We start from the raw sequence: 23,144 nt of genomic DNA on the forward strand, positions 1-23,144 counted from the left end.
CCCCCCCCCACCTCCCCATCCTGGTTACTATGCAGCTATTCAACTGAGTTTTGATATAGCTCACCAGAATTCCTTAAACGTACACTTCCCATCAAAGCACCCAGATTTTCTTTCTTGTCAATCATACCCTATGGTGTTTGAAACACTTGGGATTAAGTCTCTATCTACTGTCGACAGGAAACCACAAGTCATACAGTTATACAAATTCTGCTGACCAGCCTACCTCCCTACCAAATAATAGCACCTTTACTTGAAAAACAAAACTTCTGTAGCATGACAACCATCTATGGAACACATTTATCAAGGATTTCCACCAGCACCTGTCTGATCTTGCCCACAGCCACCCTGAACACAAGGGATAAGGAACAGAAGAACTTTGGACTCTTCATGTTTCTGGGAGATGATGAGTAACCTCCTATCACAGTCCGTTACAGGAATAACAGGAACTACTTGAGTCAATAAGGGTTTGAATTAACTCATACAGTTTCTGCAGACATTATGCTCTATTAATCTTCCCTCTGCCTCCTGATCCACTGTACTGAAGGACTGAAGCAGACCTAAAAGGATCAGTGAGTCCAGTTTCCCCTTTCAGCCTCTGGGTGGAGATCAACCACCAAAGCCACAAGCACCATGTCAATGCTGTGCAAAGGACAAATGGCAGAGACCCAATAGTGCATTTAAAAGGTGTCCTGCGCAGTTGAGCCTCCATATACTCACCAAACCTCTTCAAACATTTGTAAAGAAGATTGTAACTGGCTAGAGAAGCTGTATTGAATGAACACGTTAAACTCTGCCACCTTGAAGCTGCTTGGAACCCTGACGACTCAGAGAAAGGCCTTGTTAACTGAAACTAATGAGAAATTCAGCTTTTGGGTTTTATACTCAAGAGGTTATTTAGGCAACCACAAGCATTAAACACAGGACAAAACTCACAGCCTGAGTCTAATTCTGTAATTAAGCTAGCAGCCCCAAAGCTAAGCCAAATATGAGTTATGTTGGCCACAAAGTGGATAGCAGACTTGTGAGGCTGAAAGAGAGTAACTGGACAGAAGTCACCCAGCAAGCTTGATGGCAAAGTAGAGATTTGAACCTAGGTTTCCCAGATTCTCATTGGCTACTCTAACCATTACACCACACTAGCTCTTCCTGTTGGTGCTCCCAAGCTACCGGTATTCCATACTATCTGTGAGGATAGATATTCCATTTAGCCATTTTGATTAATTGCCATTGATAGACAATCATGAATCAACAGAGCACATATTCTCAGTCTTATGAAAAATATCAGATCTGATGTTTGTTATGTCACATATATCATTTATTTGTTTGTTTGTTTCATTTATACCCAATGGTATAAATGGTCACTCAAAGTGATGAACATCATTCTCCTCTCCTCACAGCAGCTCTGTGAGGCGGACTAGGCTGAAAGAGCGTGACTGGCCCAAGGTGACCCAGAGAATGGGATTTGAACCTGGCACTCCCAGAACCTAGTCTGACACCTCACACTGGATTATAAACACATGAAGCTGACTTATCCGATGGTCTATCAAACTCAGTATTGTCTACTCTGACTGGCAGCTGCTCTCCAATGTCTCAGGAAAAGGTCTTTCTCATTACCTCCTGGCCGATCTTTTTAGCTGAAGATGCTTTGGAATGAACTTTAGGACCGTCTACATGCAAAGCAGATGCTCTCCACTGAGTCATCATGGTCTTCCCCATTTACCTTACCTTCTCACAGAGAGCAATTAGTCTTGGGGACCACACTAACACCCCCAAGACCAATTACTTTGCCAGAAATTCTTCTGTGCAACAGAACATAAGAATGTGCTATGGGTCCTTGAAGCTAAACCTCTGTCCGTCTGTGTCTCACTGGCACACCCCAGTATGGGATTTTTCTGTAATTACACTTGTAGACTTTGAACTTTTTTCCTCTTAGGAAGGTTCCGCTGTGGCAAAATTTGCCCTGATCTTTAAGTTAAATGGAGTATGGAAGTATTAACACACCATTGTTGCAAGAGGACTGAGTGAAAAGCAAAGAGAAAGTGAAAGGAAGAAGAATAGTCTTCAGGGCTAGATTAACTTAGTGGTTGATGCATTGAATCTATACTGTCTACAAAGCTGCAAAGGACTAGAATGGGTTCCTGCCTGTAGTGCAGAGGCACAGACAACAGAGTGAATGGAGAGGTATGAGCAACGTATCTTTCTCACTCTTTGCTTGATTTTTATGAGGAAGTTCTCCTCAGCTCTGTTTCCTTTCCCTCTCTGCACCATTGAAACAGGAAGCTGAGTGAGCTGTAGCTGCTGAGCGATACAGACAGCTAGCTCTGGGATCTCCACGCAATTGTTGGCTGGGTAGTTATTTTTATTTTAATTTACTTTTATTTTATTTTGCGGTGGTTTTGTTTTTTGGCACATTAAGGCATGGATCAGTGCTGGTACCATGGAACTATCACCCGCTCCAGAGCTGAGGACTTGTTGTCTAAAGTGGGCAAGGATGGAAGTTTCCTTGTGCGGGCCAGTGAGTCCATCTCCTCAGCATACGCCCTCTGCTTGCTGTAAGTATAGCTTTTGCCTTTCACTAGACCAAGCTGCTTCTATGCCTTCTTAGCTAGACAGAGAAAGCTAGAGGAATTGCAAAAGTGCACTTTGTCTGTACAGGACACAAATATTCAGTCAAGATGGTGGTGGAGGCACTAAAAGAACCTGGATACAAGCCATCTGGAAAGAGTTGCTAAAACGAGCAGGTTTAAAGGGAGACGGTGGCAAAAGAATAATTGTTCCAGAATTAATAAAATATCTTGCTATAGCCTATATTTGTTTCAACCACCCCATCCTCCCATGGGGTGAGCTTGGAATCCTCTGGTTTTCTTAGTAAGTGTATATCTGCTAGAGTAGTTCAGACATGCCAATTTCCTGAATAATTCCTTGGGTATTCTTTGTGTACTTGCCTAACTGGGAGAATGTAGGAAATGTTTCAAGGAAACAGATCACCTGAGGACCCCCACTCACACACTGGGTGTGGGGAATCAGCTAGGAAGATTTTATCACCACTGTCCTTGTCAGGTGTATTAGCTAGCATGGGCTAGCAGAAGCACAGAGATGACACTGTCTATCCCTTCAAATTAGACCAGCATGACAGGCCTTTCACAGGCCAAGGTCCTAGTTGTGCTCAACCTGTTGAGATAAAAGCCTGAGAAAACTGTCTTCTGAAGCTTCTTTTGTTTTTGTTGCCATAGTCTAAAATAGCTGAAATCCAATTTCACACACATTTGAAATTTGACAAAATTCAATAAAGTTTCAATTCAGTGTTTTCAATTTTTTAAAAATTCGGTATTGGGTGGGCAATAAATTTAAATACCTTGCATCTTGAGCCTTGTTGATTCATTTTTATGGCATGTTTTTTTCCATAGTTCATAAGTCCAGCATCCATATTCGGTAACCCTGAAATGTTGGTGATAGTGCAAAACAGTCTTATTAAGCAAATATACATTTGAATTTTACAGTCAAATTTTAAGTGGGAAAATGCACATGGAATTTCCTACTGTATATTAATTTCAGCTGTAGTCTCTAGAGAAGATTTGGGCTGGGGGGTTTAGCAGCCCTTCCCCTTGGCAAACATTTCCCTCAGTATGCCCAGTAACTATTTAATTCCAAGTAAAATACATTTGAAGGATCAAATGGGAGAAATTGACTCTCTGCTTTGGTTTGAGAAGCCGTTGGATTAGGGATAAGGAAATGTCAAGGAGGCTTTGAGAGACTTAAGGAATTTAATAAACAGAACGAAGCTGGTATTATTATTAGTTTTAATACCTGTTAATGGATCAATCATTAGTTAACTGGGGAATAGTCGGGCCAGGGGGCTTGTTCAAAAGAACAAATGTTCCTTAATGTTTTGGCATCTCCTTTTGGTAGTCTAAAGGTGAACCCCTGGCTGCAGTTACCAGGAGAGGCAATAAGAGAATTGGGGCAAGTTAGAACTGAGAAACAGAGACTGTAATGTATTGTCCAAGGCTTTCACGGCCGGAGAACGATGGTTGTTGTGGGTTTTCCGGGCTGTATTGCCGTGGTCTTGGCATTGTAGTTCCTGACGTTTCGCCAGTAGCTGTAGCTGGCATCTTCAGAGGTGTAGCACCAAAAGACAGAGATCTCTCAGTGTCGAGACTGTAATCTTGTGTACATTTACTTGTGAATAAGACTTACTCAAGTCAGTGAGATATACTGCAAGTAAATATGCATAGATTCAGGCTGCATACTAGCAAGAAATGGAAATGTATGAGCTGCATTGTGAACTGGAAGTCATATAAATGCAGGGTTAGCAGTTGACTAGGGCACCTGAAATAGAATCAGCAGTGTGGTCGCCAGCTGTAGGAGCCAGTTTGCTTCTGTTACATTATTCTTATATATAGGTCAGTAAGACTAAAATTATGGAAACTGTCTAAGGCTCCAGCAGTCTCAAAAGAAATTAAACCTTGTATTGCCTCTTTGGGGAAGAACAGAGCAATTAATAATATATCATATCTCATCAAAATAAAATACCATGCCTTTTTTATATTGCGGTAGCTAAATTTGTTCCTTTTTAAAAATGAAAGTTGGGCTACTCAGCTCTGGTTTTGCAGCACTGAAACTAGTTTGTCAGTCAAGAGACAGGGAAATAAAGACAAAAATCGGCATCCTTTATAAGTTCTCAAATGTATGGTTTACTTATTATCTAATACCTCAAAAATTTTTGATCTAGAAATGATCAAATGTGAGTATAGAAGCCCAACTTTTGTCATCTACATTTAAAAACCTTGATCTCTGTGAAGTGACAGTCTAGAAAGTACGTTCTTAGAATCAGAAGATTTTGGAGAACTTAAAGGGAACTACATGTCATTTTAATTTTTAAAATCCTAAAAATTAAATTATGTCACACATTCTGTATGGATCACACATATGTTGTGTCACACATTCTGTATGGATCTGCAGTCTGGTACTTTTGTGGCTTTTCTGACTTGGAGTAATTTTGAAACAGTTCTAAATGCTATTTTAAGGCCCCAAGGGGGTACCTCTTTGATTTCTCAAATAGATTGAAAAGTGGTACTTCTACTGTAGGTGAAAGTATGCTTAATGGAGCAACATTTAATGGGTCTTACTCCTAGGAAAGTGTTTTTAGGATTGCAGCCTTTGTCACTTATTATGGGATAAAGCTCATGAATAAGGTAGGCATTCAGGGATTTGCCTTCCTGAATAGTTGCAATTTAATTGCCCCAAACTGCTCATGGTCTCAGACAAGAGCTCAGTTGGTCCAATCATTTAGCTTTTATCTAGATTCATATTGTGGTTCTGATGAGTCAGCTATGAAATTGGCGTTTCTGATGAGAATGAGAGATATCTTTGTTTCATACACTCTTTCTTTTTACAACAAATGCTAAAAATGCTCCCTGGAATAAAAGGATTAACTTTCTACATGGCCTGGAAAATTACTTAACTGACTGTTGTAGAATTACTCTAAGGAAATCTTTCTTATACCAAGTGTTAAAATTTATTGCAAGTTCAAGGTGGCTTACAAAAATTGGATAAAAACATAAGAATAAGATAACTCAGTGTCCAATGAAAAACAACCTACAAATTCCACAGCAAAAGTTCTGCAAAACAGTAGGCTTTTACACCTCCTGTTAAATGCCAGTGAGAAGGGTACCTTCTGTGCATCAGATCCTTAAATTCTATAAAAATACCTATCAAAAAAGTATGTTCCGTCACCATGGATGTACATATCCAGTGAATGCAGGGTAAACATACAAGAATGCAGGACACCTCCAGGTGACTGGAGAAGGCAATGGGATGGATAAGGGCAAATCAATGGAAACTCACTGGACTGGACAAGATTGGAGGTGCTGTTGGTCAGTGGACAAACTGATTGAGGATTATGGAATCAGCCTGTCCTGGTTGCATTCCTCCTGAAAGAGCAGGTACCTCCTACCTTTAGAAGTGAGGTGGGTGGTGGCTAAAGACAGGGCTTTTTCAGTGGTGGCACCTTGTCTGTGGAATGCCTTTCCCCATACGACATTATTTTAGTTAAGACTAGAGATGGGCACGATCCAAAAAATTTAACGATCCAGCGGATTGTGGATCGGCGCCAATGACGATCCCGAAATAACGATCTGCGCCGATCATCTCCCGTTCCCAAGTCGTGGATCGTGGATTGTGATCGTGATTGTGGAGGCCAAAGCAGGGCACGCTGGTATTATGTGGGAAGGTGGGTGGTGCCAGCGGCCGCCGGGCCTGGCGGGCACGGGGAGGCGGGGGGTCTGGCCGCTCACCGGCGGCACCCCCCATGTGCCTGCCCGCCAGGCCAAACTGGAGCGCGCTGGTATTCCCAGCAATACATGAATGGTGGGTGCTGGCGGCAGCCGCTGGGCCTGGCAGGCACGAGGAGGTGGCGATGAGCTGCCTCCCCTCAGGTCCCGTTCAGCAACACAGGAGGTCTGTGTTTGGCCGTCAGAGCTGCCTATCAGGGTTTGCAGGGATGAGATTGGAGTGCCCATGGCTACAGAACACCCCCTTCCCCCTCCCTCCCCTGGGTGTCTTCTCTGCTTTGCTGCTCCATGGTTGGAAGGAAGCCCTGCTGATCAAGTAAAGCTGTGTGGATTGGGCGTGGTTTGAGAGTTTGTTCCTCATTTCAAACGGTTACGCTCCCTTTTCATCTGGGAGGTTCCAGGAATTTGCTTGTTCGACACAAGATTTTGCATAGGAATCTACAATAGACTCTGTTCGTGTTTATGCCCGATTGTTGGATGTACAATTGTGAAGGTGTTCCCTGTACAGTTTGTTATGGATATGGAATGAGATAATGTGAATGAAATTGATATATGTATGAATTACCACTATTTATAGCACTTGCACTTTGAACACAATTTTGTAAATTCTTTGATTAGTTTTGTGTGTGCTTCCCGTGGGCTTGTTCCCTCTCTGTCCACTTGTATATACGGGGGCAGCCAGCTGCTTTTTTCAGTTACTTGATCAAGGAAAGCTGGGCTTCCATTCAGGTTTCCAGGGCGACAGAAGGAGGGCAAACAGAGCTCAGGCTTTCCCCTGGCTCCGTTGCCAGGGGAATAGATTGCTGGCGTGTGAGTGTCTGGATCCCCGATCTGAGCCCGAATGCAACGATCCAGGCCTCTCCCGATCGCTGGATCGTTGGCCGTGGACGATCACGATCTGCCGGGTCACGATCATACGATCGCCATTATCGTAGGTATTTTTCGATCGTAATGCGGATCATGCCCATCTCTAGTTAAGACCTATTTTTAACTGAACTATGTTTTCTATTGTTTTATGCCGTGTCTGTGTTTTTGAATGTTGGGTTTTAATAACTTTTATGAAGTTTTATTTATTATTATGGTTTATTTTGTAAGCTCCCTTAAGGCAGGTTACTTAGAGAGGCAGTATAGAAAATTTCCAAATAAATCCAAAGCAGTCAATAAATCTTTAGATAGCGTGTTATTGGCAGAGGAATGTCCCACATGATTTTATTTGTTGCTTTATCACCCCAAATGTCCAGATCATTAGTTATTACGCTTTTATTCTGTCATTCTTCCAGAAAGCTCAGGGGATGTGTCTGGTTCTCTCTTCTTCCATTCCATTACCCCCCGAGACCCCTGCTATCCACAATGAAAGAACAAGCCAACCTGACTAATCTGTAGAAATTAAGCATTTCAGTAACAAAGAAGCATTGGAACATTTGGAGCATTTGCTTTTATGTTTGGGGTGGAGCTGTGGCTTAGTAGCAGATCCTCTGATTTGCATCTCCAGTTAAAAGGCTCAGACAACAGGTGATGCAAAAGACCTTTTTCTGAGTTTCTGGGGACCTGTTGCCAGAGTAGACAATACTGAGCTTGACAGACCAATGGTCTGACTCCATATAAGGCAGCTTCATGTCCGTGTTAATGTACTTTGACAGCCACAGCCAGATGTTGACCAAAAAAACCCCTCTCTGGATGATTCTAAATTGAATATATTATATCTTATTTTATATATTGATTTTTTAAAAATTTACACTTATTTTTACTGTAACAACTTTTACTGGTATGGTTAGTGGCTGAAACAAGTACATTCTGACCTGTCCAGTGATCCAGCTTTTAACATCCTTTTGTGAAGTGAGCTATGTGTGAATATAGTCATTCTTGCACAGACTCCGAAGCAAATGTAAGCCAAAATGTGGTTTTGTAACACGTAGTCAAAATTACTTACTAGTAATCTCAAATAGAAATGACACTCAAAGCTAAATAAACATTTTGGTAAGATTAGTTTGTCTAGCTGGAGCAGTAAGCTAAATTATCAGACAGGAAGAAAGGTTTATTGTGTTTAACAAAGTATTAATTTTCTTAGCATGATCTCAGAGGGAAATAAAAATTTGAATAAAGACCAGATGAAAGATATTGCATATGCTAGAGGTCCCTCTCCTCAAGTACCTGCTTGTCTTTAATGTAATCCCTGGCAGTTAAATAAAACATAATAGGTTTTCAAAATTGGTACTTAATTGGTCCTTGAGCCTCAGATGAGCTGTTAAAATATATGTGTGAACATTGTCAATGCAGATTTTAGCCATACTGTCAATGCAGAAGAGAGCTACATTTTAAACGATAGTTATGTTTGAGGCAATGCAGTCTTTATATTCAAAAAAGAAATGCAATAAACATAAAAAAGATTCTGTATAAATATGCCCATAGACTACTGTGTCAAAGGCAAAAAATCAAAAGTAGAGATCTCAGTGTTTATTATAACCCCCAGATACAATAGCCCAAACATCATGCAATGGCTGGGCCATAAAACTTAACTGTCTAATTGTCCTTTTAGAGACTGGAACCCTCTGCTTGTTGAACTTTCTATCTGAAAATGGCAGTTTGGATATTAGGATGGAAATTATTCAAATTATTTCTGCTTGAACAGCAAGCTCTTTCTGCTGGGTGTTATTTTCAGCATCGATTCTCTGTCTTAAGCGCTTTATTATTCATACTTAAAATATGAAAAGAGATCATGTTTTAGATGGCATCTTGCTTCTTTGTTTAACAGACTATTTCATTGCACAGCAGTTCCTCAGGGAAAATAGCTATTTTGTAAATACAAAGGTACCATAACATTTATTAGCTTTTAAAAAAGCATTAATACATCTTTGAAAAGTAAGAGAAGTCTCTTTTAGAATTTCACTCAACATGTTACTTTAAGTATGGGGTGTACTCTGTCTCTGTGGCCAACTTTGAAGCAGGGTTGCCAACTGTGAAATTCTTGGAGATTTGGAGGTGGAGGCTAGGGAGAGCAGGGTTGAGGGAGAGGAGGAACCTCAGTGGAGCATAATGCCACAGAGTCCTCTCTCCAAAGCAGTCATTTTCTCCAGGGGAACCTATCCCTGTAATCTGGAAATCTGCTGTATTTCTGGAAGATCTCCAGGCCCCACCTGGAAGCTGGCAACCTTATGTTGAAGTGTTGATTCATACATTTCTAAGTCAATATGTCCCCTACATGGCCACTGTAGGGACTTCAGTCAGACATGCTCAGAACTTAATTCCCAGTCATGCATGAGTGGGACTCTCCAGGGCTGTTTGAGGGCAGAAAAAGGGGTTTAGCCTAGTTTAGCATCCCTTGCTCCACCTGCTGACAATTATGTCATGCAGGCCATGATGAAGATCAGCCAAATAGAGGTCACACCCTTCCTCCATCACTTCTATACATGCGCAGCCTATCATGTTTGATTGAAGCATGAGGAATAATGGCCCCTCCATTTGCCAGAACAGCCTTTTTAATGGCCATGTCTGCATTCCTTCTGGCCTTCTTGATCCCAGCTGGTTTGCAGGCACCCTTCCAATTTCTCTTCTGAAGGAATTCCATCCAAACCAGCAGCAGTCCAGGGCATAACGCTCTAATCTTCTCCAGATCCCTCTGTGCCCTAATTACAAGTGCAGGCCCTTTTTGTCTGCACCAAATCATTCTCAACTAAATGGATAGCCAGGACATTGGGCCCAAGCCTACCACTATTGAGACAGCTCTGATCCAGAAGGAGTGAGTCCCAAACTCTCAGGCAGGCAACCCCTCTTCCACCAAGATCCTTAAAGCAATGGCTCAGAATTGATACTATGTTAGTGCCTCCCCACTGGTGTGCTGAAAGAGATATCCAGGTGTGTTGCCCTGCACCTCCAAATACCTCCCCAGCTCTTAGGATCACTCAGGTCTCCTTGCCCTTCTGATCAGTTGTGGACCTCCGATTACCAGCCCACCTTCGCCAGCCTCATCACAGTGTCAGACTCCTGGAGTGTGCTTTGTGACATGTCCCACCAAGATCAATACAACAGCTCACTCACTCATAGAGCAGCACAGAAAGCCAGCAGGGCTGTTGCTTTAAAAAGCAGTTTCTCATATTAATTAACACAGTGAGACCCATACCCTAGCTGTAACAGCATCAAGAAATCAGGAGTAAATAGTCGTCTCCTGTCCTGAGCCACCAGGGTCTCCCTAGCCCAACCCTCTAGCATCCTAACCACCCTGAAATCCCCTGTAGAATCCCCTAATCCATCAGCCTTAGCCTTAAAGGCCAAAGCTGCTAGATAAGATTTCAGAGTTCTCACCCCCAAGCCACGCTGCTTTAAATGAACCAAAAACTGCCGGATGTGCCCAACGGGCAAAGTAGGGTTGCCAGGTCCCCTGGAGCCCAATCCAGGGGACGGGGGTATCGCGGGGGGGACTTACTTGATTTTCATCAAATCAGCCCTGTCAGAGGCCTTCCCTTCCTTGTCACACCAGGAATGATGTCATTCCCAGTGCAACAAGGAAATGCTCCTGGGTTCATTCCTTGCGCTTCCCCACCCGCACTGCCAGCTGAGTGGTGGAGGTGAGGCAGAGGCTGGGAGTGGGAGATCCCCTGCTTCCACTGGGGGACTGGTAACCCTATAGCAAAGGCCAAATCTGCCCCAAACCTCCCTCCCTCTTATAAGCCTCCACTCAAACTTCTGCACAAGTCTGAAATAAGTTGCCCTAGAGCTTGGAGCTAGTGATGCCAAAACTGGTTGCTAGGCTTCTGCCCTGCAAGGTACCAGAGGCTCGTCTTGGGTATTAGAGTCTGTCTCTGGCGCCAACTCCCAAAACCGCTGCTCCTGAAAACAAGACAGGGCATCTTCCTGCCTGTTGAGGGGAGGGCGCAACAAGGTAAGTAGCCCCCTGCTGCCCTCTTGACTGGTGGACTCTCTATTTACCTCCACCAATCAAGCCTTGTGCCACATTTGAATTAATGTAGTCTGAGGCAAAATGGCCATGGCCTTAAAGCTTACTGGTAATAAGTTGCAGTATTTCTTATGAGAATAATGCAATATTAACTTGTTTTTTCTTCTGAGTATTTGAGTTCACAACTCCTGTATCTGAAGAAATATTGTTGGGATTCGTTAATAAAGGCCTTAAAGCCACGAACCTCAGTTCTTTTAAAAAGCCTTTTCCCCACTTGCCACCGAGCAGTTCTTGCTAGTTCAATTTGGGTCTCTTGCTTCAGAGATCCATATGAATTGTTTCCATTAATCATGGAGGTTCTGTGAATAGCTTGATCTTCAAAAGAAAAGTGGAGCACAGTTGTTATTAAGGACAGATCTAGCTAGACAGCTACATGGAAATGGCCTATGGTGGCTGAAGTGGAGATACATGGAGCCTGAGGGAACAACCTTCATTTCAAACAGAAATATCAAGTTTGTCTCTGTCTGCATCTCTGTCTCTCTCCATCAAATCTTATTCTGGAGTAAAAATTTGTTAAAATACTTAACACAGATACCCCTCTGGAATTATTTGCTCTTGTTAGCAGAAAACATTGTGTTCACTTTTGCATGTCAGCAGGAAGAAGTGATACAAAAAAAAAAGCTGCGTAGATAGATAGATTGAGTAAAGCAAAACCTAACCACAGAACATTGCAGTTACAGTGGAATCTATCTACAGTGCTTTATTTAACCCAACAGTAAGAATGTGTATTTGCTTATTAATTGATGGAAACATGGCATATTTGTTGTTATTGTTGTTATAACAGGAAAACTAACAATGCTTGTTAATATTCTGAAAACTAGCTGTTGGCTTTAGAGAGTTCAAGCTGAGAATATACTTTGAGAGAAGGACAGGCACTGTTTTCAATCAGCAGGTCTTGTACCAGAAACAATTCGCCCAATTTTCTGTCAGTAAGGTTTGGTCCTCCAGTGAGGCAAATAGTGCCCACTGGAGACATCTGAGCTCAGGAAAAAGGCATAGTGGAAGGCTGAAGCCTCTTCTCCCCTGGCACCATGGTCCCCATTCAGCTCAGGAGACCATGCGCTTGGGAAGCATGTTCCCCTGCACCTGACATTCGAATCCCCACTCTGCAATGGAAACTTACTGGGTGACCTTGGGCCAGTAATGATCTCTTCTCCTAACCTACCTAACAAGATTGTTGTAAGAATACAAGTGGAGGGGGGAGAATGATGTTGTAAACCACAATGAGACCCCATTGGATAGAAAAATGGGTTGTATATATTTATAGGAAATGAATAAAAGAAAATTGAGTTGGGGGACCTCAAATTCTGTGTGTTAAAAATTGTTAACATGTTATTTGGCCTCTTAAGGCACCTTAAGTGGACAGCCTACTTTTCATATATACAGCTGCTGAGGCTTGGGGTCTTACTGAGCCATGAAAGACAAGTTGGGTCCGACTCTTGTTTCATGTCTGTCTAGGACTCACCAAGAATTGAGGGAAGGGGCAAATTGGCTTCAGAGTATAGCACAGAGGCTGGAAGGAATTCAGCCTTCTCTTCCTTACATCCTGCATAGGGTAGTCAGATCCCTTTACCCTCTGGGCAGGAGGTAGGAGATCTAGCACTCACTTTTGAGATGTCCTTGCGTGCACTTTGCGTGCGTGCACTCCCGGGCTATGTGATGATGCCACTTCCAGGAAGTGACGTCATTGTGCAGGCCACATGCTGCCCCTGGGAGCACTCTCATGCTTTGCAGCAAGCCAGTGTTGACAGTTTGGAGCAGAATCGGGCTCGTTTTGGTAGAAATTGGTCCATTGCAGAGCATAGGAGCACTGTTGGGGTGTTGTAACAAGCCCAGGAATGCTTGTGCACTTAGCAGCAGGCCTACGTAGGCCCCAAATGGGCCCAGTTTGGCCCATTGTGGCATACTGGGAGGCGCATTTCCCCACCTTTTCCCTCACCAGCCAGGTAAGGGGGGGACAGGGGTGAAGGGTGGGACTGGAGAATCCCCCATCCTCAGCTGGGGACTGGCAACCCTAGTCCTGCACCACTTTCAATAGCAAAAACTGGTGCTGGGGGAGTGGACTGCTTGTCCCATTGCTGATTCCACATGTCTGCCTGCATATCCTGGGGTTTTCTTGAGGGTAGGGATTGGGAGTTTGGGGAGGGTGGGGTTGGGAGAGTGGAGGGACCTCAGTGGTGTATAATGCCATGGAGTTAATCATCCAAAGCAGCCATTTTCTCCCAGGGAACTGACCTTTGTAGTTTCTAGGGTTGCCAGGTCCACTTACCCCAGACTGCAGAGATCAGTTTTCCTGGAGGAAATGGCAGCCTTGGAAAGCAGTCTTTATGGAATAACATCCATGCTGAGCTCCCTCTCTTCCACCAAATTTGTCTTCCCCAGGATCTGCCTCCAAATCTCCAGGAAGTTCCCTACCAGAAAATGGCAACCCTAGAACTAGGCCCTAAAGAAAACTGGAATATATGGGGAAACTTACTACGAAAAAAGCAATTGCAATGCCAACTGCAACTTTAGAATGATAACATTACCATAAACCAAATCAGGGAGACTTAGCAATGTGTATCAGTACGAGTGGATTGATTGATTGATTGATTGGATTTCTAGCCCACCCTCCGCGCAAGCAGGCTCAGGGCAGGTTACAATCACAGATAAATTACAACAAATAAAATACAAAGATGTTACAAAGATGCTTATTTGTTCTTCAGAAGCCTATGCATTATGCAACTCCCTAGCATATATTGCACTTTGCACATAAAGCAATATGATTCATTGTATAATTCCAACCCATACAACTCTTTAAACAAGAAAAAATTCATTACAGAAAACACGCAGAAGTCATAAGCGCCCTAGAAAATAAAAGCATTAGTAATCCTCACATTATCTGAACCAGAAATATCTTTTTGATAGCGTAAGACAAAAATCCAGGATACAGAGTCTAGCTGTGCAGAATTTTTTATTTCTCATTTTACTTTTATTCCTTGCCCAGAGTTTGTCACAGCAGCTGAAGCAACAACATAAAGTCAAGTTGGCAGCAGTTAGTAGTTTCTAAAAAAAGACAAGTGCCATGGCCCAAGCCAGCCAAAGGAAGCCATACCATCTGTTCTGGAAACTCGCCTCCTTAATTCTCTGGTATTCCAATTCACACTGTCAAATTCCTCTACATAATGGTATATACAGTTGCATGGAGAAATGCAAGTGTAAATCAGTCTATACTTGTAAGAAGTAGTGTTGCCAGCATAAGATTAATAATGAACAGGAGACTTTCCTCCCAAAATAAGACCTGACCAGTGACATAATGACATCAGTGCATTGCTGGCATTAGCCAAAACTCTATGGTTTAACCATAGAGTTTGACTAATTGCTAGAGTGTCACCAGCAACATACTGATGTAACTTCCAGTTGTGCCAGAAGTGACATCAGCACATCAGGATGCTGATGTCTGCCCTCTCATTCCTCTCATTTTTCCCCACCCCGCAGCAGGCATATGGCAATCCTAGTAAGAAATCAGCAGCCATCTTACTGATTGTGGCTGCATGGGAAAGCGGCTATGAATGTTATAAGAGACATCAAACCACCAAACAAGTACAATCAGATATCACTAGGAAGAGAGTAAAAGAGACACTTCTTCTCTTCCTGGTAATGCCTACTTTAATGGTCCCCCACCAGATAGGGTTACCAACCTCCAGGAGGGGCCTTGCATTCACACAGAATTAAAATTGCCCTCAGGAAAAAACCAAAGGTTGTAGCTAGCCTTAGATCTCTGGGAAAATTAGCTCAGCCTCTAAAAGAGAAAAGGAAAAGACTCAAGGTGTGATTATCACCCAAAGCCCAACAAAACTTAGATGTCCTTTAAGGAAAACTGGCTGATTGACAAGGTAAGATAGCAGAACTTACAACCCTAAATAGGGACCAGAATTTAGAAATAAAACACCTGCATAAGGAAAATGAGGTGCTACAAGAAAAATCAGAAGCTTACAGAAAAGATAAGAGACCAACGCCAGAGCAAGCTTACTCTGTTACAGACCCAGCTGGAGAAAGACAGAACTGAAAGCACTAGTTTAAAAAACACTAGCGCAAAATGTAATAGGCTTCCAGAAAATCACTGAAGATAGAATAAAAACTTTAGAAGTCCCATCAGCAAAGGAAACAGAACCAAACAGTGTTAAAGGCAGTACAGTGAGTGACTTGGCTTTGCCATCCACAGTTCCTACCTCAGCTCCCTTATCACAGAATCCGGATTCAACCCCAGCCTTCGAGCATGGGCAGTCTGGAAGCAAGCAATTTATTTGGCCTCAGTAGACCCTTCAATAAAGCGTCAGGACCCATGTCCAGCCAATTTACACACAGACAACTGTGACTATACCCCCTTGCAACAATATTACAAGCCTGACAAAGAAGAGTAAAAATGTAGTTTCCCCAAAGGACTTGGACTGGATCAAAAATCCAGTGATTTTAACTACACAACAGCTAGCTCTGTCTCAGCCTTCCCATACCAGCAACTTTGAGGAAAAGATTGGTTTAATAGTGCTTGTCCTGATCAAGAGAAGTACAGAAAGTTTGTCTAGCCTGAAACTAAATGATAAAGTAGATCTTCCAGCACTAGGTGCAGTTATAAATGAAATAGCGCTGGCTGACAAATCTCCAACAAACTCTCAGTTTGTAACAGAGACTCTTCCCATTCAGACTTACTCCACCCGCCCCCCCATTGAAGTGGAAAAACTGGTCAGACCAGAATTCTGACCTACACCCACCTCTTTGTTTTGTTCTCTCCCAGGCTGAGATAAGCCCAAATAGGAAAGGTGGTAGGAAACATGGGCAACCCTGGCAGAAGTGTTCCCATTGGGCCCAACCCTGGGGTGGAAAAGCCCCCCTGAAGTGACTTGGATTAGAGTTCTTCCAACTTCCTTCCCTGTATTTGTAAAGTTGTTGTCTGTTTTATTTTTTCTGTCTAGCGCCAGTTTGGTGTAGTGGTTAAGACTGTGGCAGGACTCTAATCTGGAGAACTGGGTTCTCTTCCATTCCTCCGCTCGAAGCCAGCTGGATGACCTTGGGTCAGTCACAGCTCTCTCAGAGCTCTCTCAGCTCCACTCACCTCAGAGGTTGATTGTTGTGGGGATAATAGTAACTTTGTAAACCACTCTGAGTGGGCATTAAGTTGTCCTGAAGGACGGTATATAAATCAAATGTTGTTGTTGTTGTTATTATATGTGGGATAGTCCTGCCTCCACTTTTCAGGGCACTCTGCTGTCTTGCATAATTGCTCCTCCACTTGTTCTCCCTCTGCTCAGTTTTGTTTTTCAGAGGGTGGAGAGACATAGAATTTATACCGTCTATATTTTTCCCCATTTACCAATGGTATACCTCACAGGGCTGATGGAGAAACGTTATTACTTTCCCCCTTTTTTCTCTCTCCATTTACCACCTTACAGGGATAGTGGTGATTTTTAAGTTGGTTATTGAAGATCCTTCCCACAATCAACTTGACCAAGACTTTCATGGCCTTATAAGGATTGGTACACTCTGCTACACTTTTTTCCTTCTTTTTCCAGCAAATGGAGGCCATATGATATCATTCACGAACATGTTTGTGTGTTTTTGTCTATTTTATGTTATCTAATGAGGAACCTTAAAGTTGCCCCACAGTGGGCAACCTCCCCTTCTAATGAATCCCCCCCTTTCCTTCTTATATTACATCATTTTCACTATGGTTTGTGTTGAAACATTCATGGCCCATTAAGCCAAGGGTCATTCCTTTGTGCAGCCCTTCTGCCTTCTGAAACAAGGGGGGAGGAATAGATCCAGAGGAAGAAACTGAATACTCCCTTCTGAAGCAGGTTGTTTCAGAAGATCAGGAGTTGTCTGTTGTTGTTTTGTGTATCCTAACTATGATTACTTTTCAGGTTTTTTTCCACTTTATTGTTGCTTATCCTCACCTGCTGGGTGAGATGCTAGATCACCAGGTTGGAGACCCTGAGTGATCTGGAATGATGCAGCAAGTTTGGGTCAGTCTAGGCTGTCTGCCTTTGCTGCTTCCAGTTTTGTTTTTCTTCCCTCCCCCCTTTCTTTAACTTTATTTTGGGGGAGGACAATGCCCCTTGGACACCATAGAGGAGCCCCTCCGATGTAGAGACTAGCGCTCCAGAATCAAGTGGAACAGGAGGCTAGGCTTGAGATCCACCAGGCTGAATCTACACTTCCCTACCTTCCGCTTTTCATACGCAATAATTTCACTGGATTCTATCCCGCAATGTCTGTGTTCACATCCCCTCTTTTACTGTGCCAGTGTTGTGCTATACTCGGTTCACATCCTGGGAGAATCGCGTGATACGGGGCGGGTTTAGATCCGCCATCACCGATGACGATATGACGTAGCCTTTTAAAAAAAAATTAACGCTAGATTTTCACTATATCGATTTTCTGCTCAATTGCAATGGCGGGGCCACACCCCCATTGATGCCTGCAATTGGTTAATGTTACCACGTATAATTATAGGACAGCAATTATAGGACAGCAATTTTTCGCTATACCAATAATTTTAATATATATATATATATATTTTAAAATACGGAAAGAGTCAACCTTTGCAGGCACAGTCTGCTTATCAGAAATTACTTAGGCTCTCCTTCAGCATTGAAACATTATTTACTGTAAAAAAAATGGCCACCCCGCCCCCCATCCCTTGATGCCTCCACGGACTTTTTACAACACCACTTCCCAAATCACTTGTGGGTGATCTTCATGAACGGGATTGCACAATAGTGCTAGGAATGCCCTGCTTTTTTAAAAAAATAAACAGGACGGGGGTGCGGGCATGCCTTGGACAGAGTTGGGACCATAAGAATTGCTTGGCAAAGAGGGATGGTTTTCCGGAAAGGCAAGAAACAAGGAAGTGGGGATGGTTAAGAGGGGGCAGTCTCTTTGGGAACTTCTTCTCTTTGTTCACATCCATAGTGAGAACTGCACAAGAGAAGCGTTTGAAAGCGTGACAACCTCATCTGAGGTGCAGCGCAACAGATATGATAGAATGTCAGGATTGAGGTAAGAGTATGTGAACAGCCCTCTGAGAAGCGCATAAATGGCAGGAAAATAGCAGCAAACTTGAGCCGTGTGGATTCAGCCTCAGCTTTTGTCTCCAAAGGAGTCTCCAGGGAAGAATTCCATATCTGTACAGATCCAGAGTTCTTACTAGGGGGCTAGCCATACTGCCACACTTGGTTCTGAAGGTCTGGCCCTTCACCAGTGAAAGAACACAACTTTTTCCAAAGGTCTTCTACTTTTACCGAAGCAATCATTGTGCTCCGTGTCAGCAACCCACTTTTTGGACAGTTTTCCACATGGCATATCACAGCCCATGTTTGTTATTTTTGAAAAACTTTTCCTTTTCAGTCTTTTTGCTCTTTTCCTTCATGTTTTTGGGCATATCACCTGATTTGCATAGCCAGAATGCTTTGCATTGGTATGAGCCCCCAGCTGTGAATGCCTCATAATTAACCCTTTCAGCTCTGTTTAAAACTGCAGCACCCAAGCCTGGATCCGCCAGCCTGCAAACCCTACTCATTCTCTGTTCAAAAGCCATTGTTCCTGTTTCTGAGAGCCTCTGCTTGCTAGCACCCAGTCATCTGCAGCCAGATGCTGGCACCTCTCCTCGGCTCTCCAGAAGCTGTCTTGGATTCTGTGGGGGGAGGGACCACAAGATTCAAGCATGCCACTGCACACTGGGGGGGGGACTTCAAGATTACGGCCCAAACTGTTTGTGCTGCTGTTTATTTTGGAGTCGGGGGGGGGAAGTAACTCCAAAATGCTTGCCCCAGCACAAACTGCTTGTGCTGCTGATTACTTTTGGACTCAAGGGGGGGGGGGGCGGTGACAGCTGAATCCTCCTCTCAGCACTATCTTTTATGTATATAGTTATTTGTGTATTGATTGGTTTTATTCATTTGCCTTGCTTTATTGCCATGATATTGGGTTGTGTCAGGGCTTTTTTTCTGGGAAAAGAGGTGGTAGAACTCAGTGGTGGAACTCAGGACTGCACAATGACATCACTTTGGGTCAGCTGGAACAAGGGGGGAGTTTTTTAAAGTTTAAATCGCCCTCGGCTAAAATGGTCACATGGCTGGTGGCCCCGTCCCCTGATCTCCAGACAGAGGGGAGTTTAGATTGCCTCTGTGCCACTCCAGCGGCGCAGAGGGCAATCTAAACTCCCCTCTGTCTGGAGATCAGGGGGCGGGGCCACCGGCCATGTGACCATTTTCAAGCGGTGCCAGAACTCCATTCCACCACGTTCCCACTGAAAAAAAGCCCTGGGTTGTGTTATTTGGTCCATTAGTTGATTGCTTTGAATAGTTCCATTTGCTTGCTTTGCTATTTCATTATTCAATTATTTGCTTATTTTATGTTACAGTGATACCATTGTCCTTGTCAATGTTTTGTTTTCTTTATTATTCAGTTACTTTAAGATATTTAACTTTGATATTGTAGATAGGGAACCCTATTTCCCTCTCTTGCTCTGGTCCATGGAAAAAGCAGCCTAGGTTCAGAAAAGGAAAAAACTTGTTTTTTTAATCTGATCCTTTACATTTTTGTCCAAGAACCCATTTTTCTAATTGATAACTCTGGTCACTAGTCCTACCTTCTGCTCCTCCTCTCCTCTCTTGGGAACTTAATCCTGCCTGCCTCTCCTTGTAAGTGGAACGAAGTCACACGCCAAAGTTGTCAGCAGTCAGACCCCTTCTTCAAGCTGAGAGGGCAGTTTATTGATGGAATATTATAAACTCCTTCCTCCTATGCCATAAGTTCAAGGCAGTGCCTGGCCCAAGGCAGGATGAATGCCAGCTGGACAGGAACCTGGTAAACTACCAGAACATGAGCCAGAGGCGATTGACTGACTGCCTCCCCACACCCCAGAGAGATGCAGAGATAACAAGGTTGCCTGAGAAAACCTCTGTCTAAACTCATCAGTGCCTTCTTATACCTCCCCTCACCCATTTACCCTAATGAAAGCTATTCAGCTTACGTTTCAAAAACATGAGCAGGCCAAATCATTCAAGGTTCTGAGGTGGGATTCCTCTCCTACAGGAAATCATTTCTTACCTCAGGATCCTAAAACCAAGCTTTCTTACGTTTTAGTTCTTCCCATCTGGTGCTTACCAGGTCATGGAGCAATATTCTCCTCTATAGTCTATCCCAGATAGGAACCATCAAACCTCTCCCAACTTATTGTTCTATCTCTGACAAACCATTAAGCCATTGTTTTTGGAGCAAGATGTCATCTTGCCCAACGGAACATTTTGCCCTATAATTGGGCTTCCCAGCCATGTGTTATGTGTGTTTTGGGACCCATCCACGCACCTCCAAATTTGTTTGGGCCTTCTGTTCCCTCTTTTTTCTGTGAAATGCTTGTAGTTTTGCTGCCTCCACAGACCTCTGTTCTTCAAGACTGGTAATCATCACCCTCCCTGAACAGATTTCTCCCCCTTTCCTCACTAATTTCCTCTTAATTAGCCTTGTATGTCTGCTATGTGTTTTTGTGTTATTGCCCTTTTTATTTCTCTTTTAATAAAAAAAACCCTTTCCAATTGATCATCTCTAAGGGAATAATCCCCATAAACATTGGTGGAGATTCCTAGTTACCCCCTCTCGCTTGCCTCCTTAATTCTAATTCCCCCAACCAATTAAGGAGACTTTCTATCTGTGTAACACTGCCATTATCCACTGACAGCTGTGGAGCAGGAAAAAATGCAGCACAATGACATATAAGCCCCACTTTAAACAGTGTTTTCAGCAGGTAGCTTGTGAGCTACCAATAGCTTGCTGGTTGCAACAGAGTAGATCTGACATCCGCTATAAGACCCAGGAAAAGATGCTGCAAAAATCTACTCTAGCCTTTTAAATAAAGCTTTTCTTTCATAGGATTTTTCTCTGTGCTGCTTATTTGATAGCTTCATTTCTGGTGTCCTCCTTTCTAGTCCATGTTCTATTTCTATGACAGAACAAAAAAAATGGTAACTTGCTGGGAGGAGGGGTTAGCTCAAGATAGTTTTCATTACTCTGAAGTAGCTCTCATTAGAGAAAAGGCCAGTAACACCTAATATAAAACTAGATGTTACCAGCATGAGAGGTGGAAAGACAAAGAATAGCAGTGGGTTCATATCTCTTGTAAGCATATAGTTAAGATGTTAGCCTCAATACAAATTATTTTGAAATACAGTTTCTGGTATAGTGGGAATTTCTCGCCATCCTAACATCCTCTCTTCCAATCTATTTCAGGTATCGGAACTGTGTGTATACCTACAGGATTCTACCTAATAAGGAAAATAAGCTAGTTATCCAGGTAAGCCTCAGTTGAGTATGGAACCATAGCTATAAATTACATAAGTCTTACACAACAAGGCTGTTTGAGAAACAGGGCTCCAGATTCTAGCAGGATTCCTGGCAATGCTATCACAAGCCATCACTCTGCAAACCTATTTAGGGCAGCACTTGCCAGGGGCATAGTCATCTGTTTCCCTTGCCACGTTGCAGTCTAGCCAACCCCTGGCCCCGTTTGTTTTCCCTTATTTGGTTGGTTGGTGGTATCTTTAGACCTTTGTTGAAATACCACAGGCTTATAAAAGTGCTGTACCATAGCTGCTTTTCCCCAGGTACCCCCTGGAGGGGTCCTTCCTAGGAGATCACAGCCTGTGGTAAAGCAAAGCAACCATTTAGCTTACTGGGGAACCAGGCTCAGTCTGAAGTCTGTTGGTTAATCAAATCTGGGTAATGTGAAATGTGGCCAATTTGTTTCAGACTTGATTTTTAAAATTATTGAATTTGTGGATATAATTGAATAGCTATTGACTTGCATGCTTGTTGACTGACCTGCTGAATTACAATACCATGTACAAGATAAAAATAAAGACCTTTTCAGGCATTACAATTTTGGTACTCCAACCTCATATAATGGAAGAAGTTGTTACAATGGTCCCCCCATTACCATTGGTTGCCATTTTGTAGGAACAGGGCAACCTGCTTATCTTCCAGCATAAGTATGCATAAACTCTTCAGAGGAGTTAGCCATGTTAGTCCATAATAGCAAAATAGTAAAGAGTCTAGTAGCACCTTTAAGACTAACCAACTTTACTGTAGCATAAGCTTTCAAGAATCACAGTTCTCTTCGTCAGATGCATAAACCCTTCAGGTAATCTGGAGTGGAAAATATATGTGTTGCCCAATATGATGACTGTGCATACAGGGAGGATCGCAAGTTGTGCACTCTCCTGTTACGCGAGGTTAAAAACCAGAATTGTAATAACTGAAAAGTGCTAGCAGGGGAGTGTGTTGAAAGAGTATTTCTGTTGGGGGAAAGGAATTACCTCAAGAGGCAACTTCATAATAACTACTGATAGTTTATGTAAGTTGTGTGTGTCTTTTTACCTAATTTCAAAACAGCAAAACAAGGCAAGTTATTTTAATGGGCTGACCCTGTCAAGGGATCCCCAACATGAATTTTTCAGTGGGTAACTATCTGGAACTGACTGAACACTTCATAGCCTACGTATATGTTCAGGCTGATAAATCCTAGCAATCACAGTAACAGTATTCTGCACCAGTTAATTTATGTGGTTTGTTGCACCACTTAAAACCTTAGCCTTTCCCATTAACGTTCCCCACTAATACCACATTGTGTTGCCGTTTGTGGCTCAGGGGGAGCAGTAAAATTAATATTTCGTGAAACAAGTCCTAGTGCTTCTTAATGTGACTTGTTCTTTCTCTGACAAAGGCAATTCCTTTCATCGTTTTGCTCTTCGCCCTCCAAATTTATCAGAACAATTCATCCCTTTAAAAGAATTTTGACATAGTATATGCATACTTCTTCATCAGCCTTCATGAAGGGAATCTTTTCCTGATTTGCATATTTCCAA

The 23,144-nt window shown here is 42.9% G+C and overlaps 1 protein-coding gene across 2 annotated transcripts in view; it reads left to right on the forward strand.

The window, feature by feature from the left end:
* The first annotated feature begins 2,322 nt into the window (after positions 1 to 2,322).
* Positions 2,323 to 23,144, forward strand: part of INPP5D (inositol polyphosphate-5-phosphatase D) — a 112,295-nt gene continuing 91,473 nt past the window's right edge. For both annotated transcript variants that reach the window (XM_054983732.1, XM_054983734.1), the window contains exons 1-2: positions 2,323 to 2,552; positions 21,511 to 21,574. In XM_054983732.1, the coding sequence (XP_054839707.1) occupies positions 2,419 to 2,552; positions 21,511 to 21,574 (198 nt within the window). In that variant the 5' untranslated portion in view covers positions 2,323 to 2,418. The remainder of the gene's footprint in view (positions 2,553 to 21,510; positions 21,575 to 23,144) is intronic.

Source organism: Eublepharis macularius, chromosome 6 (assembly GCF_028583425.1).
Source record: "Eublepharis macularius isolate TG4126 chromosome 6, MPM_Emac_v1.0, whole genome shotgun sequence".
NCBI classification, from domain to species: Eukaryota; Metazoa; Chordata; class Lepidosauria; order Squamata; family Eublepharidae; genus Eublepharis; species Eublepharis macularius.